Source organism: Anopheles cruzii, unplaced genomic scaffold (genome assembly GCF_943734635.1).
Source record: "Anopheles cruzii unplaced genomic scaffold, idAnoCruzAS_RS32_06 scaffold00477_ctg1, whole genome shotgun sequence".
Lineage (NCBI taxonomy): Eukaryota > Metazoa > Arthropoda > Insecta > Diptera > Culicidae > Anopheles > Anopheles cruzii.
Genome location: NW_026454080.1, coordinates 1 through 14,297, shown reverse-complemented (window position 1 = coordinate 14,297; position 14,297 = coordinate 1). Strand labels below are relative to the sequence as shown.

Sequence of the window (14,297 nt, the reverse complement as noted above, 5' to 3'; positions counted from 1 at the left end):
CCACGGCGGCAATCTTGTTTCGTGTTTTCGCTCACCGACTCACCGTCAACCGTTGTTGGCCGTGTGTTTCCCCCCCACAAAGGCTCGGAACACGACACAACCACCCACCGAATGGCGTGTGCGATAATAACGCGAACCAATGCAAATGCTCCCTTCTACAGTTCTTTTCTCTTCTACAACCAAACAATAACCTCAAACTTATTGCTCGAGCCATTCTGCTTTACTATATTCTGTTCCAGATGTTTTTTTTTCTATTTGGTTGTATTAGTTTGAAGGGCTGTTCAGCCCTCCTAGCCCGGGCTGGAAGCGTTCCAATGTTTTATTTTGTTGTCAATTTTGTCGATTTTCTATTTTTGTTCGTCCGTTTTGCTTCTGGTTTGTATTATTTGTTTAAGACATTTTGATAATTTTTTTCGTTGTCACTTCTTTTTCTATTCAATTCTTTTCGATTCCTTTCGTGGGACGCAAACGAGACGTCACATTTTCGCGAATCACCGCAACAACCACGCCACGTTCGACTCCGTCATGTGATTTCACTCATGTCCATTCAGGCTTTGATTTTTCGTTTTGTGTTTGTCCAAATTTTTATACCTTCTTGGTGTTTCATTTTTGAATTTGATTTCGAGCCGTTTTTCTTTTTTCTGTTTTTGGTTTCTCTGGTGAACCATCTGCTTGTTCTCGCCCGGCGACGATCGCTAATCTTGTGTTCTGATTTCTATTCCCTCCGCGGGCGTGGCGCCAAACCGGAAACGGGTCACCGATTCGTACGGAACCATCGCACACACCCTGAATCGTAGATGATGACGTCACAGGCCTGATCGAGGCAGCGGAACATAAGGCCCCCGAGGAGCTGACGGAGGAGGACAAAATGGCACTGCTCGGACGCCCGAAGGCTGGTGATATTGTTAGGGCACAACTTAGGATAAAAGAAAGTAAAGAATTTAAGGTAAGTCCTCGTCATATTATATTTATTTTAGATACTTAAAGAAAAAATACTTTCGATACTGCGTTGATGGCTTGCTCGTCAACTGACACTGACCAACGCCAACTGAAATTTTCCGATTCAAACAATTCATTCCTTTGATTCTGTCCCTTATGCGCGACAAATGCTGTAACAAAGGCACAAACAATACACCATTGCCGAACACAATTGCCGAGCATCGAACACAAAACAATTTGCTTGTACGAAGGACTACCAACTCTACCTCCAGAGTACGGTTAGCCAGCAATTTTTTTGTGGCTACTTCCTGCCAACTCGGTTCCTTTCCACCGCCCCACCAGATTGCCGGATAATTCGCGTTACTTTCCTTTCAATCTGACTGCATTCTCGTTTGCCCACTCGAACGAACGCGTGAGCATTGCATTATCGTCCACCCGCCCGCCGGCGCTAGGCAAATAAACTCCACGAGAAGTGGCGCGCAGATTGCTGCGGATTACGAGCCTTCCAGCGGTGGACGAAACAGAAAAAAAACCATCAAATTCTCATCAGCACCAAATGGGTTTCTTGCTCCATGCTGTGCGGAGCCGGCGCCAGCGCCATGCTCGTTTGGCGCTGCGCTGTCAGAGAGTCTCTGTCGCAAACGCCGGCTTGTCAAGCGCCGTGTGAACAAGGCAAAGTAAGCACATCATCATTTGTCCGCCACGCTACCCGTCCGTTGCACTTCCGGGACCACTCCGAGACCCGCAGGCGTCGGAAAAGTCAATAAAATGCTGGAAATCATTCTCCGGCTGCAGCTGCAGCCGTCGGTGGAATGTCACTAGGACGTGCCGCGGAGAAGTAGCGGAAGGTGCTGGGCACGCCGACGCCTGCCACTGCCGTCTGCCAGTACTGTGCGACGCGACGAACGCCAGCCGGAAGCCAGATGACCTAATTTGAACCGAGCACACTCGGGGTGCATGTAGTCGAGTGTCGAGCGCTCTAGAGGTCTGCTCTCGATCGGGATGAGATGGGTGAATTATGGTGCGAGTCTGGTTTCGCTCCGACAGTTTTGCCGTGCTGTTAATTTTTACATAGCCATTTTTGTGTTCTCCACTCCGGAAGCAACATAAGCCACGGTGCGAGTCGAGTGTCGAGCACACCGCGCGAAGATTTCTAATGAAGGATCTCTAACGACGAGTCGATGGTGCGGCTGCCACTGACAGCCACCACCGTCAGGGTTCCTGCGCCACGCTCCATTTATCAATTTTCGAACACCACCGTACGCGTGTGTGTGTGTGTGTGTGTGGGGCCGTCATGCTGGTTTGCCGGTTTTCTAATAAATATTTTTTCACCATCGAGCATGGTAAGCTGAACCGAAAATATGATTACGAAAATACTGTCCGAAGACCGAATGCTCCGTACCGCGTGGTGCTCACCATGGTGTCATCAATTTCGTTACCAACCATCCCCGCAAACCCCGAACCCCCGGCCCACCGTTCCTCGGCTTCCGGTGGGACAATGGAGTAGTGAATTCTTTCTCTTTATTCTCGTTATCCCGAGAAACTCCGGAAGCCCGGTTTTGCGTCGCCCATTTTTGTGGTTTCTTCTCGACAATCACCAGCCGTCGCCATTATCGTGCGAGGATCAGATTGGCTTCGTGGTTTTTTTTTGTGTTGTTCTCTTGATTCAATTCGTGGCCACCAAGGCACTGCCAACGTTTGTCGACGATGATGGAAGTTCAGCTTTTCATCGACCGCTGCCCGTGTCATCTACTCGCGACTGGCGCTGTGATGCTTCATTAGGCAAACCGTTTCGTCGCCGTTATCGCCGGAAGGTTCGATACGCTGCACGGATAACACGGATGCCGTAACGGTCGTAACGGTCTGAATTATTGTAAAATAAACGATGGTCGATCGAATTCGCTGAACTGATTATTTTACTAATTAAGAACCTTAAATCGTAAGAATCGTAAAGAAATTTACGTTTATATTTACGTTCAAAACGTGTCACCATCCTACGGAAACGAAACTCGTCCATCACCTTCGCGAAATCCTTCGTGCCTTTTAAGTTCCAGGCGCTCCGGGCGGTCATTGATGGGCAGAATAATTGGCTGAATATTGAAACATAATTGGATTATGCGCCGAAGACGTGCCGCAGGGCCCGTTCAATCATCTTCGCGTCACGGTATCATCTTCTGCCGAAAGCCAATTTCCGGCAGGTCAATAGCCATCGACACTGTTTGCACGCCCACTGACTGGTGTGTGCGCTCCCCGATGGGCGATACCGCCGAGAGGTCCATTTCACGACACAAACGTGGCTTTTTCCCATGCGGCGTCAAGACGAAGGCAACCATGGTGATGGTTTCGTCTGAAGTTCATGATAATGCGCCCCCAGCCCAGTCGGATGGACTGAGCCGGGATACTTTCTGTCAACCACCCAATTAAAGCAACCCGAGAAAATCATAAAACTACACACTCGGACTTGTCGTGTGAAGTACAAACAGTCTGCAATGGCCAACCCAGACGTGGCCGTGTGCCGTCACAGCCAGCCGTTCCATTATCGCTGACCGTTCAGTAACGAGATCACGCTACGGATTCGATCCCGTTTCGAATGAGCGTCGCTTCCGGGAGGTCGATTGAATCTAAATGCCATTTCGCTGTTCCGAAATTCATGGAAGTACTCCTCAAACAATGGCCTGCTGCTGCGGAAGCAGCGCCACGAAGCCCGTACCGGCTTTGAGGTTAGCATTAGCATAGCAGGAAACAAATATCCCGGAAGGTCCCGAACATCCCGAACTGGTCGTAGAGTGAAAATGAATAATATAAAGTAATGGAACCCAAGCTCGGTGCCTCGGTGGCAGCGATTGTCTTCAACTGGAATGCAACCGCAACACAGCACACTAAAGTGACATAAAAATGGGACACATGGAACGGGGAACCGAATCATGGTGAGTTGAGTTGTCCCCAAACTGTCACTTCCGCAAAAGAGCGCAACCAACGTAAACCGGGTAGCGGGCTTCCTGCTTTCGCCACCGAAAGTTTATTTAATCCTCCAAACCTGGGTCGGACCGGGGCCAACCCGGGATCCGACCACGTCCGGTGGTCGGGAGTCCGGTCCGGTGGAATGTTTATGTGTTTATGTGTGCATGGTCTCGACCGGAAGAGCGGTTCACGCTGGCAGCGGCGAAAGCGAAACCCCGCGAAGCCACAAATTGACTTTAGCCTAACGCGCAAGCCGCACTCCGGTGCACTGTGGAAGGAATATAAAACACCAGCATCATCGCTCATTAAAACTTTTGCTTCCCCCACTTCCGGTGGCTTCCTGCCGGGGACCGACACGGCACGATGAGCCTCGGTGCCGCTCGCAAGCTAAGTAGATGAAACTCCAGCCAACATTGATTTGTAAGACGTGCGGCACATCTCAAGGTCACGGAATCGCTTGTCAGGGAACGATCGCTTTATGCAGCAGCGATTTGCCGAGAGCTGCTGTCCTTACCGTAACCCTAGAGCCATTCCGTTATCCGCTCAAGGCTGCTATCCGTTTATGTTTTCACCGGAAAGTGGCATTTATCGTGTTGAAGAGTGAGCGCACGGCAAGGGCAGCACTTACCTCTGTTCTGTTGAATAATAATGTTAATTGGTGTCCTTAAACTTCGTATCAACTTATTGTATACAGTATACTACTGTGGCTAAAAAACAACGATAATTTGTTTATAGCTCAAAAAATCTCTATTTATTCCTCTAAAGTAATTTCATGGATTGGGAATGGGTAACAATTTCTGTCTGTTCTATAGATTCAAAGTGGTGTCCACGGAGCAGCTTCTTGATTTTAACGAATAGACAGAAGTCAGACGGTGCTAAGCCAGGTGAATAAGATGGAACGGAACGGAAATGATCACAAAAATGTGACACAAAAACAACACGTTTTTGGCACCAATAAACATTTCACTTTTGTGAGGCTCAAACGGTCCTTCAAAATGGTCTCCACTGACACTTTCGACATTCCAACAGGGTCAGTAAGATCTCGGTGTAGCTCATCAATTGATATTGATGGTCGTTCTGGGCTCGTATTCAACGCTTTTCCGACCCTCGTTGAAAATTTTGTCCATTTATAAACTCTTGTTTTCAATAGAGCTTGCTTACCTAAGGCCTTTGCAATTGCAAATTTCTTTCGCCGCCTAATTGCAAATTTCATTCGCCAAGCAAAAGTTAATGAAACTGCGTTGTTGAGCAGTTCTTGACATTATGAAAAACGAAGAATTAGTATTCAGATGTACAATTCAACACAGATGTTGGTGACAGTGTTGCCAACTTCGGAATAAAAACAGTTATCCCTATCGCAGCCACATACACGTTCAAAATCAAAATTCCCATTACTTTTTGGCCACAGTGGCCACTTCGAACATGATAAACTGCACAACAACGCTAACGAACTCATCATTCTCTCTTCCCATGTCTCGTTTAGGTAAGCATAAACTATTACTAGTTCGCCAACAACGGATAGCGAAAGCCCGCAAACGGTCCTTTCTGTGTCCCCTGTTCGTACCTTGTCCTTCCCCGGGGGGTAAGTTTCACTACAATTTATGGGCGAATTTCGTTCCGTTATACTTCGAGTGGCCCTCGAATTCGGCGCAAGAAGGAGCAAATTTCTGGTACAGAAAAGTCCGAAATCACCCAAGAGAAATGACTGGCACCAATCACTCACAATCTGCACGGCTCCAGCTGAGGCTACAGTGACCGACAGGCGGACCCGGAATCCGGATGAAATTCGTCACCGTCACACGCGGGAATTCATGCCTAGCAATCCGTAAAGAAGTTGGGCCGTAAGATGCTGCGGATCGGAAGGCTTTACTTGTGCGTTGCACTTTGCAAGTCCCAATCCGTCTCCCGTCACGGCACTTTCTTTGTCCAACGCGGCTCCGAACACGAACCCGGACGGTAGAACCCGGTGACGGGGAAGCCAAACGCCAAACATCGTCCGGACGTCCGATAAGTCGAAAGGGTCCTTTTTCTTTGTTCGCAGCTACTCGGTACCCTTTGGCCGGGAACCTCACCCAAAGACCGACGTAAAACCTTTTACACTTTTACCACTTTTGTCTTAACTGCGCGATAACAAAGTTGTATTTATGTAGCAAGCAGAATTCAATAAGCTTTTTCCCGTGATTGTTGCGTTTCACTCGTCTCCCGTCGCTCACGTGGACCCCGACTAACGGTGACAGTGAACCACTCGATCCACCGAATTCCTGGCCTCGGCGGGGTAAAAAAGGTTTTGACTTTCGGGCGCGACCCGGTGACGGTGATGAGATTTTTAAGCTGCCCGTCTCTGTCGGACTTGTTTCCGCAGCGGTTCGGGCGCGCCCCTCGGAACACCGGAAGCGCGAACCGCGAGTCCTTCGACAAGCCGCGCGGGTCCTTCATCGGGCAGCTAAATGGGACCACAGGCGCGCCACCACAAAACGGGAAACGGGAAACCCATCACGCGGGCCCCGGGTCCCGGAACACGTTCCCGGCGGAAGCGGTGGCGGCCGCAGGTACGTGTATGTGGTTGTTGTTTCGCTTCATTTGGCCTGATTCGCGTTTCGTGGAAAATGGGCACAACCGCCGGGACACCTGTAATAATATTAAAGGTTTATTGGCAATCTAATGGTGCACCGGTGGGCCACGGCCGCAGCTACCGGAGTAGGAGGCTAAAGGGCCCCATTTTATGGTCTCCTTCGTCAACTTCGGCGTGCGACGGGACACGTTCACCGGATATTTTGTCAATGCCGCGAATCCTGCGTGGCGCGCCGCGGGAAGCATGACATGATGTCGTGCGCTCTCGGCGGGTCCATCCGGGTCTGGCTGGTTTGATGGATGTGCGATGGTTTACGATTTGTGCTTAACGACTGCGTTTGTATCTCTTCCGGATTCGTGTGCCATATTTTAATCAATACCCTTGTTAGCTGCCTGGCTGGCAACCGGCGCGGCGTAAGCGACATGATTTACGGACGTAACGGTACGGCGAATCCCGTGCCATTACACGCGGCGCGGATAACTGATAACAAATAATTACCGCAACGGTTGGGACATGTGGTTGGGTGCATGTTGGTTACATTCGTTTAACTGTTTTACGATTTCGATTCGCCCAGAAGCCCAACTTATTCCGTCAATTTTCTCAGTAGATTGTTCAGCAATTGTTGACCGAAAAATGCTGTGCGTGTTTGTGCAGTTAAATGATTTTAAATCACGGAGTCGAATACGCCCGAAACCGTGCCCGTACCTTATTGCCGGACCGTTCGCGTTCATCGTCAACGAGAGCAAACGGCCAAATGCACACCACACGGCCCACTTTTATGGGCCCATTTCGGGGTGCCCGGGGAACATCATTTAACTGGCCCCTTTTTTAATGTGCGCACGCTAGTCGCACTCGTAAATTGCAGCCAGAATTTTCGGTTTTACGCCCCACAATCGCCATTTGTCCGCCTCGCTCAATTATACGGTGGGTGTCCCATCCGAGATCGATCAAAGTTCAGCGCCTAGATGCAGACCAACCGCAAAGCATCTGGCACGGAGCAAAATAAACCGCCCAAACAGCGAACGAGCGAGATCGGCAGATTCAGCGCCTTTTGAACGCGATGTAACATCACGCCCGCCAGCTGAAGGACGATGTGACATCGAGAGACATCCTGGGGAATGGGGGACAAATAAAATTAAATTCAATTTCGCTTCGGGCACAATTCGGAATGGCACCGTGCGGTACCCCAGGACCCGCGGGAATCCCCAGTGCGTGTGTGTGGAAGAAGAAATATTACTTTCATTTCCACAATGCAACCCACGGTGACGCGGCGTTTCCATGCCAACGGCCGCACGGCAACCACCGTGGCGACGCGAATGAAAAATCATTTTCCATGGCAAAATGGAACAAGCCAGCGGTGGGCATTGGGCGGGAGCGCCACACACGCGTGCCCTCACTCATCGACGGCCGTCTATTGATTCGACAAATTTATCGTCAACCGTTCGGGGCCCCAAAGCTCCCCCAAAAATTCGTCCCCGGTGTCGTCCCTTTTGAAGCCGTGCCTAATTTGTCACACCGCTTCGCGACCACGGTGACACGCGGCCTTTCACATGCATTCACACAAGGCATCACAATAGATACCGCATACCCATTCGTGGTTCCCGCGGACTCGGGGAGCGGCATAATTGTAATTTATTACACGGCCAAACAATCGCGCAGATCCTGCGGGGGCCGTGGCGCAAAATATGCTTCACCGAAGCTCAGACATTTATCGCTCTATTGTTGGACATTAAAAGGCCGAGTGAGTTCTAGGCGCGGAACCCGCCCTACCAGACTCGCGCTTCCTGTGAAGGTTGATTTATCGTCCGGTACGGTTTCACCGTTATTTAAACGAGGTGTGCCTTCGGCCAAGCGGCGGTGTGGACTCCGGTGAGTTATCGTTTGGCTCGGCCGGGGCACACGTGGAATGGACACCGTGATAAAATCAATCTAATTTGCAAATTGAACTGTCCCAAGGGCCGTCCGGATCGGTGAATCCGACAAGGGGAAAAGGAAATCACTCAGAAAAGCCATCAAAAACCTCACTTCCTGTTCCTGTATTTTGTCTTTTATTTGACTTTCCTTTATGTTACTCGTTTAAAACCACTCCTTGAACGAATGTTCATTACTAATATTAGTTATTTTAAAAACGAATCGTGGCATACGGGTACAACGTAGTGTAATATTGGGTTAGTACGATTAACGAAGCATATATCCTTAGGGTGCATGTTCCGATGAACGGCTGCACCAGTGATGAGTGGTTGGTAGTTAATTTCCTGCACCGCCTCGCTCGCTCACTCACAACTTGGTAGCATCCAACCATATGCCGCCCTCGACCTCCAGCATGCTGGCGGTTTTGGACATGCGTATCGGAAGTGGCATCCGTGAGCTGACCGTGAACCGCAGCCGGCTCACCAGCTGCACGATACCGAACTTGACCTCCAGCAGCCCAAACCGCATTCCAATGCAGTTGCGAGGCCCATCGCCGAACGGTATGAATGCGTGGGTATGGCGCGCCTGGACCGCTTCCGGCGCGAAACGGTCCGGATCAAACCGTTCCGGATTCGGATAGTTCGCGGGATCGTAGTGTATCGAGTAGATGGGCACCATCAACATGCAGTCCTTCTCGAGCGTAAACTTTTCCGTTTCGACGTGGTACGGCTTGGTCGAGACGCGAATCAGCTGCGGTACCGGTGGGTACATTCGAAGCGTCTCTGGAAGGGGATCAAAGGGTGAAAAGATTAGATCGGTAGTAACGAAGACCCCATTCGAGCTGGCCCACTATTACCGTTGATGACCTGATCGAGGTACGTCATTTCCTTGAGCGCTTCGTACGTGATCTTGTTGCCGTGGAGCCGCAGCTTGTCCAGCACTTCCTCGCGCACCCGCTCCTGGATGTCGCGGTTGTTGGCCAGCTCGAACAGCGCGAACGAGAGCGTGGTCGATGACGTTTCGAAACCGGCAAAGAAAAACACGAACGCCTGAGCGGCCACTTCATCGAGCGTTAACTTGTCCTGGGGTCCATCGGCCTCGCCCTCCTCCACGGTTCCCTTGTTCTTCAGCTGGATCAACATATTGAGAAAGTCGGGCCGCTCGATAAGGTTCTTTTCGCGGTGCTCCACCGTTTCGCGCACCAGACTGATAAAGTAGGATGACACGCTGGACGGTAAGACACGCAGGCGCAGCTTGCGACCCCACTCTTTGAATGTTATCAGCAGGAAGATGTACATGTTACGCCAGACCGGCGGTTTGAACACTTCATCGCCAATCGTCAGTAGCTTCGAGCCTTCGTTCTTCAACGAGTTACACTGCAGTCCGAAGGCACACGAACCCACCACGTCGCAGGTGAAGCACTGGCAGAGCAGCTTCATGTTGATGGGCTCACCGCGATCGACGTACTTTGTGACGGACGCCAAAAACTCATCACCTATCTCACATATCGTGGTGAACATGGCCTTGATCTTGCCGGACGTGAACGTGGGGCTAAGCTTATTGCGCAGGAAGCGCCACCGCTCGCCATCGATCGCAAACAGATGACCCGACAGCGGGTCATCCCGCTCATTCACGTACAGCCCGCGATCGTGGAAGCTGTTGAAGTCCTTAACCAGCATGCACTTCACCATGTCCAGGTCCGTTACGATCAGCACGGGCTTGAGCATGAAGTACATCCCGGCGAACGGTCTGGACAACGACTTGCCCAAATCATAGGCCAGCTGCAGCACGTCGTTGAAGTGTAGCGTCCGGCCAACGTCCTTCATGTTGCCCAACGGAAACGATGCCTCCAGCTGCGGGATCCCTCTCTGGTCCCAGTAGCGGTACAGCTGCCGGGTGTAGTAGTACGCCAGACCCAGAAGGGGCAGCACCAGGTATAGCAGCACACTGACGTAATCCATCGCAACACAGCCGCGCCTGGGCCACTGATCTGTAAATAATCTCGTAAGCGGAACCTACCACGACTGGCCTCGGCCAAAGTCAAGAGCAAACTAACAGCGAGCCGTGTGACCGGTTTGTGTGGCGATTCTGCGGTCATCAACAAACGACTGCTCCGCTACATCACGCCCACCGACAAAGCGCTCTACAGTGGTGCTGGTATCGCTTTCGGTGCAAGATACGCGTCGGTGGGCCTCTTAATTCCGTTGCGTCGATACTCATACACACTGGACGGGACAAGATACGCGCAACTGCGTAGATCTAGGGCGTTTCCAGCCGGCCGCTGTGCTGTGGATTCAATTATCAAACGCGATTCTAATTTTAGCCCATCACCCTCTGCGGTTTGCTGCTTCAATGAGGAACCATCAAAAAGTCGGTTCCGTTAGAAGGCGTCTGTATTTTTGTCCTTCGAAACTGCTGCCTGTACGATATAAAGGCCGGTCCATTTGGTGTTTGGGTTCTGAAGATGGGGTGCCTTCTTGGAACCAAATGTCGTCCAAGTTTTTAGCTTCATTTCGCCGATTAACTAATCAGCTAACATTTCTCGGGCCACCAGACCAAAATCCTGACCGCAGCAGTCAGTCGTTGTGGGTGCATTGGATTCTCTTGCACGATGTGTGGGTTTCCTGTGAAATCAGCTTTGTTGTACAGTTTCAGTTCAAGACTCACCACCCTGGAAACAATTTTAATCGCCCTTGGAATTTTTAATTTTAAGTTTCCGAGTTTTCCGCAAGCGTTTAGCGTCCCGTTTCTTAAATTTAAAAATTTTTACTAAATGTTTACAATTTCCATAACGAAGTTAAGTCAAGTCAAGTAATCGGTAGCTTAGAATCCAATCACTATATGGCACTATATATGCAAACACTATATCGCTCGCTCACGCCCTGGTGGCATTCAACCAAATGCCGCCGTCCACCTGGAGGAATCCGGTGTTTTTGGCCAACCGCAGCGGGACTTCGGTGCGCGGATCGACGGTGAAGCGTAGCCGGCTGAGCAGCTGCACGACCCCGAACTTTGCCTCCAGCAGCCCGAATCGCATCCCGATGCAGTTGCGTGGACCTTCGCCGAACGGCAGGAACGCAAGCGGATGGCGACCCTCAGCCTCTTCCGGTGCGAATCGCTCCGGCCTGAAGCACTCCGGCTCGGGAAACAGATCCGCATCGTGGTGGTACGAGTAGATCGGTATCATCACCATGTCACCCTTCTTGAGCGTCAAGTTGGCTGCCTCGAGGTGGACCGTCTGCGTTACGGCACGCATCAATTGCCCGACCGGCGGATAGATACGCAGCGTCTCTGCCAAATCGAAAACGGAACACTTTGTAGCGGCAGTGCGGTATCCTTTCGCCAGGGGTCACCTACCATTGATCACCTGGTCGACGTACGTCATCTCTTTGAGTGCCTCGTACGTGATCAACCCTTCGTCGGTGCCGTGGGCCAGCTTCTCCAGAATCTCCTTCCGGCACCGCTCCTGCACTTCCGGGTGGCTGGCGAGCAGGAAGAGCGCGAACGAGAGTGTGGTCGATGACGTTTCGAAGCCGGCGAAGAAAAACACAAACGCCTGAGCGGACACCTCGTCCAGGGTGAGCTTCTCGGTGGCGTGGTCACCGCCGTCCTCCACCGTGCCTCGGTTTTTCAGCTGAATCAGCAGGTTCAGGAAGTCGGACCGTTCGACGCCGTGTTGCTCACGGTGCGCCACCGTTTCACTCACCACGCCCATAAAGTACGAGGACACGTCCCGCGGGAACAGCGGAAGGCGTAGGGCACGCGAAAGGCGCGGAAGTGCCGACAGAACCATCGAGTACATCATGCGCAGCGGTGTCTGGCGGAACACCTTGTTGCCAACCTCGAGCAGCTTCGCGTTGCCATTCTTGAGCGCGTTGCACTCCAAGCCGAAGGCACACGAGCCCACCACGTCGCAGGTGAAGCACTGGCTCAGCTTCTTGATGTCGATCGGCACGCCGCGGTCGATGTACTGCTCAGCGCCAGCCAAAAACTCTACGCCAATCGTGCGGATCGTCCCGAACATGGCCTTAATCTTGCCGGACGTGAACGTTGGGCTGAGCTTGTGGCGCAGATAGCGCCACCGTTCGCCCGCGATCGAGAACAGATGGCCCGACAGCGGATCGTCCCGCTCGTTCACGTACAGCCCGCGATCGTGGAAGCTGCCGAAGTCTTTCACCAGCACCTGCTTCGCCACATCGAGATCGTTCACGATCAGCACCGGGTTGGTGAGAAAGTAGAGTCCGGCTACCGGCGATTGGTCGCGGAAACGCCGGTAGGCACGATCGAGCAGCTCGTTGAAGCTGAACTCCTTGCCCATGCCCCGCATGTTGCCGAACGGTAGCGTTGGCTCGAGCTGCGGGATGCCACGGTCAGTCCAGTAGCGGAAGCTGCGACTGGCGTAGTAGTAGAGCAGCGCTGCGGCTGTCGCCGCGAGCGCCAACAGTACCCCGAACATGACGGACGCTGACGGACGGTTCACTTCGTCCAGTTGAACCGCACACTACGGCAGACACACCGGTACTGCCGACTTGGAAGCCGGTCCGTCGGTCTCGTCGGTCAGTCCCGAACGAGAGTGAGAGTGAGCTACGCGGTGAGCTATTTTTATTTCGCATCATTAACGTTCCTCGGACTCGTGTGGGTAATGCGTCTGTATCTCTTAATCGCGGGCGTGTTCTATCGATGTCATAATTGCGGGGTCCAAAGGTCTATCGCCGGTTTCGCTTCGTCTTCATTTTCGTTCCCTATTATTACCGGCGTGTGTTTCATTTTTCGTGGGTTTTACTGGGTTTCTCAATAAATTTGGCGGTTTGATAAGAAAAATGCTATTTTCTGACCTTGCTGAACTTGTTCACTTGTTCCAAGGAGACTCCAATTTATGGATTCCATTCCTGAAGTGAAAAACTGGAAGGGCTTCAAAATACGCTTCCACAGCTGTTATGACAACATTATTTGACGAAAAACGCTTTCCATGTTTGATGTTTTTAAAGACTGGAAACAGATGGAAGTCACTAGGGGCCAAATCTAGAGAACAAGGTGGATGCTTCAACAATTCGATCTTTAATGCATGGACTTTTGCCATTGTCAAAATGCTCTTGTGACAGGCTGCATTGTCCTGCTGTTAAAGGATTTGTTTCTTCTGGTGCCGAGATGGTTGCAGTCGAATGTGTTTTTGTTCCATTTTTAGCGAATGCGGCACGCATTGTGCACGCAGCTTCCTGAAACCCAATACTTCAGTCAAAATATTGCTTACACAGCCACAGCCTTCTACTAAATCTCTTTCAGTCACTCGACGATTTTCCAATACCATATCCTTTATTTTTCCTACAAGTTCAAGTGTTGCTACTGTTTTTGGACGTCCTTGACGTGGATCGTCTTCAAGGCTTGTACGACCACGTTAAAATTCGGCAAACGCCTTCTGTTACTGAAGCTCAAAACTTATCGAACTGCCTGGTATTCGAGTACCGATGCTCCAAACTCTGCCACAATTCGTAGCGAGAAGCGATGGGATTCGATCCGAGCACCAGGTCGTGGTCAATGTTTAGTACGACATTGATCGTGCCGTCCTCTAGCTGTGGCCACACAATATTCTGCAACAAGGGATCCACTACCGGAGTTGGGTTTCTGAAACCAGAGACCAGTTAGACCAATGCATACACACTTCCTCAACTAATCGGCCAAAGGCGGTTCGTGTCACTTACCCATACTTGACAAAGTTGCTCCAAAGACGTAGCATCCGCTTGCGGACCGTGAGCGCATGGCTAGTAGCAAGAGTTGGCTCGGTCACGAATGTCTTCGTATCGAACAAGTAGCAAGTCTCGTCCGCGTGTACCGCACCCGGTATGGAGACACCCAGTGGCTTTTTGAACAGGTTCAGGTCACCGTCGTAGGTAAAGTGATAGACGTAGACCGGAGC

General features: G+C 51.2%; 2 protein-coding genes across 2 annotated transcripts; both read right to left on the bottom strand.

Moving 5' to 3' along the window:
* Positions 1–8,507: 8,507 nt before the first annotated feature.
* LOC128276089 (probable cytochrome P450 6a14) lies at positions 8,508–10,408 on the bottom strand. Its single transcript, XM_053014559.1, has 2 exons — positions 9,240–10,408; positions 8,508–9,165 (listed from the first exon to the last, which is right to left on the bottom strand). Exons 1-2 carry the CDS (start codon positions 10,342–10,344, stop codon positions 8,750–8,752), a joined length of 1,521 nt encoding a protein of 506 aa, XP_052870519.1. The 5' UTR covers positions 10,345–10,408; the 3' UTR covers positions 8,508–8,749.
* Positions 10,409–11,079: 671 nt separating this feature from the next.
* On the bottom strand, positions 11,080–12,839 carry LOC128276088 (probable cytochrome P450 6a14). Its single transcript, XM_053014558.1, has 2 exons — positions 11,741–12,839; positions 11,080–11,674 (listed from the first exon to the last, which is right to left on the bottom strand). The coding sequence occupies exons 1-2, from the start codon at positions 12,837–12,839 to the stop codon at positions 11,259–11,261; spliced, it is 1,515 nt and encodes a 504-aa protein (XP_052870518.1). The 3' UTR covers positions 11,080–11,258.
* Between the last annotated feature and the right edge of the window lie 1,458 nt (positions 12,840–14,297).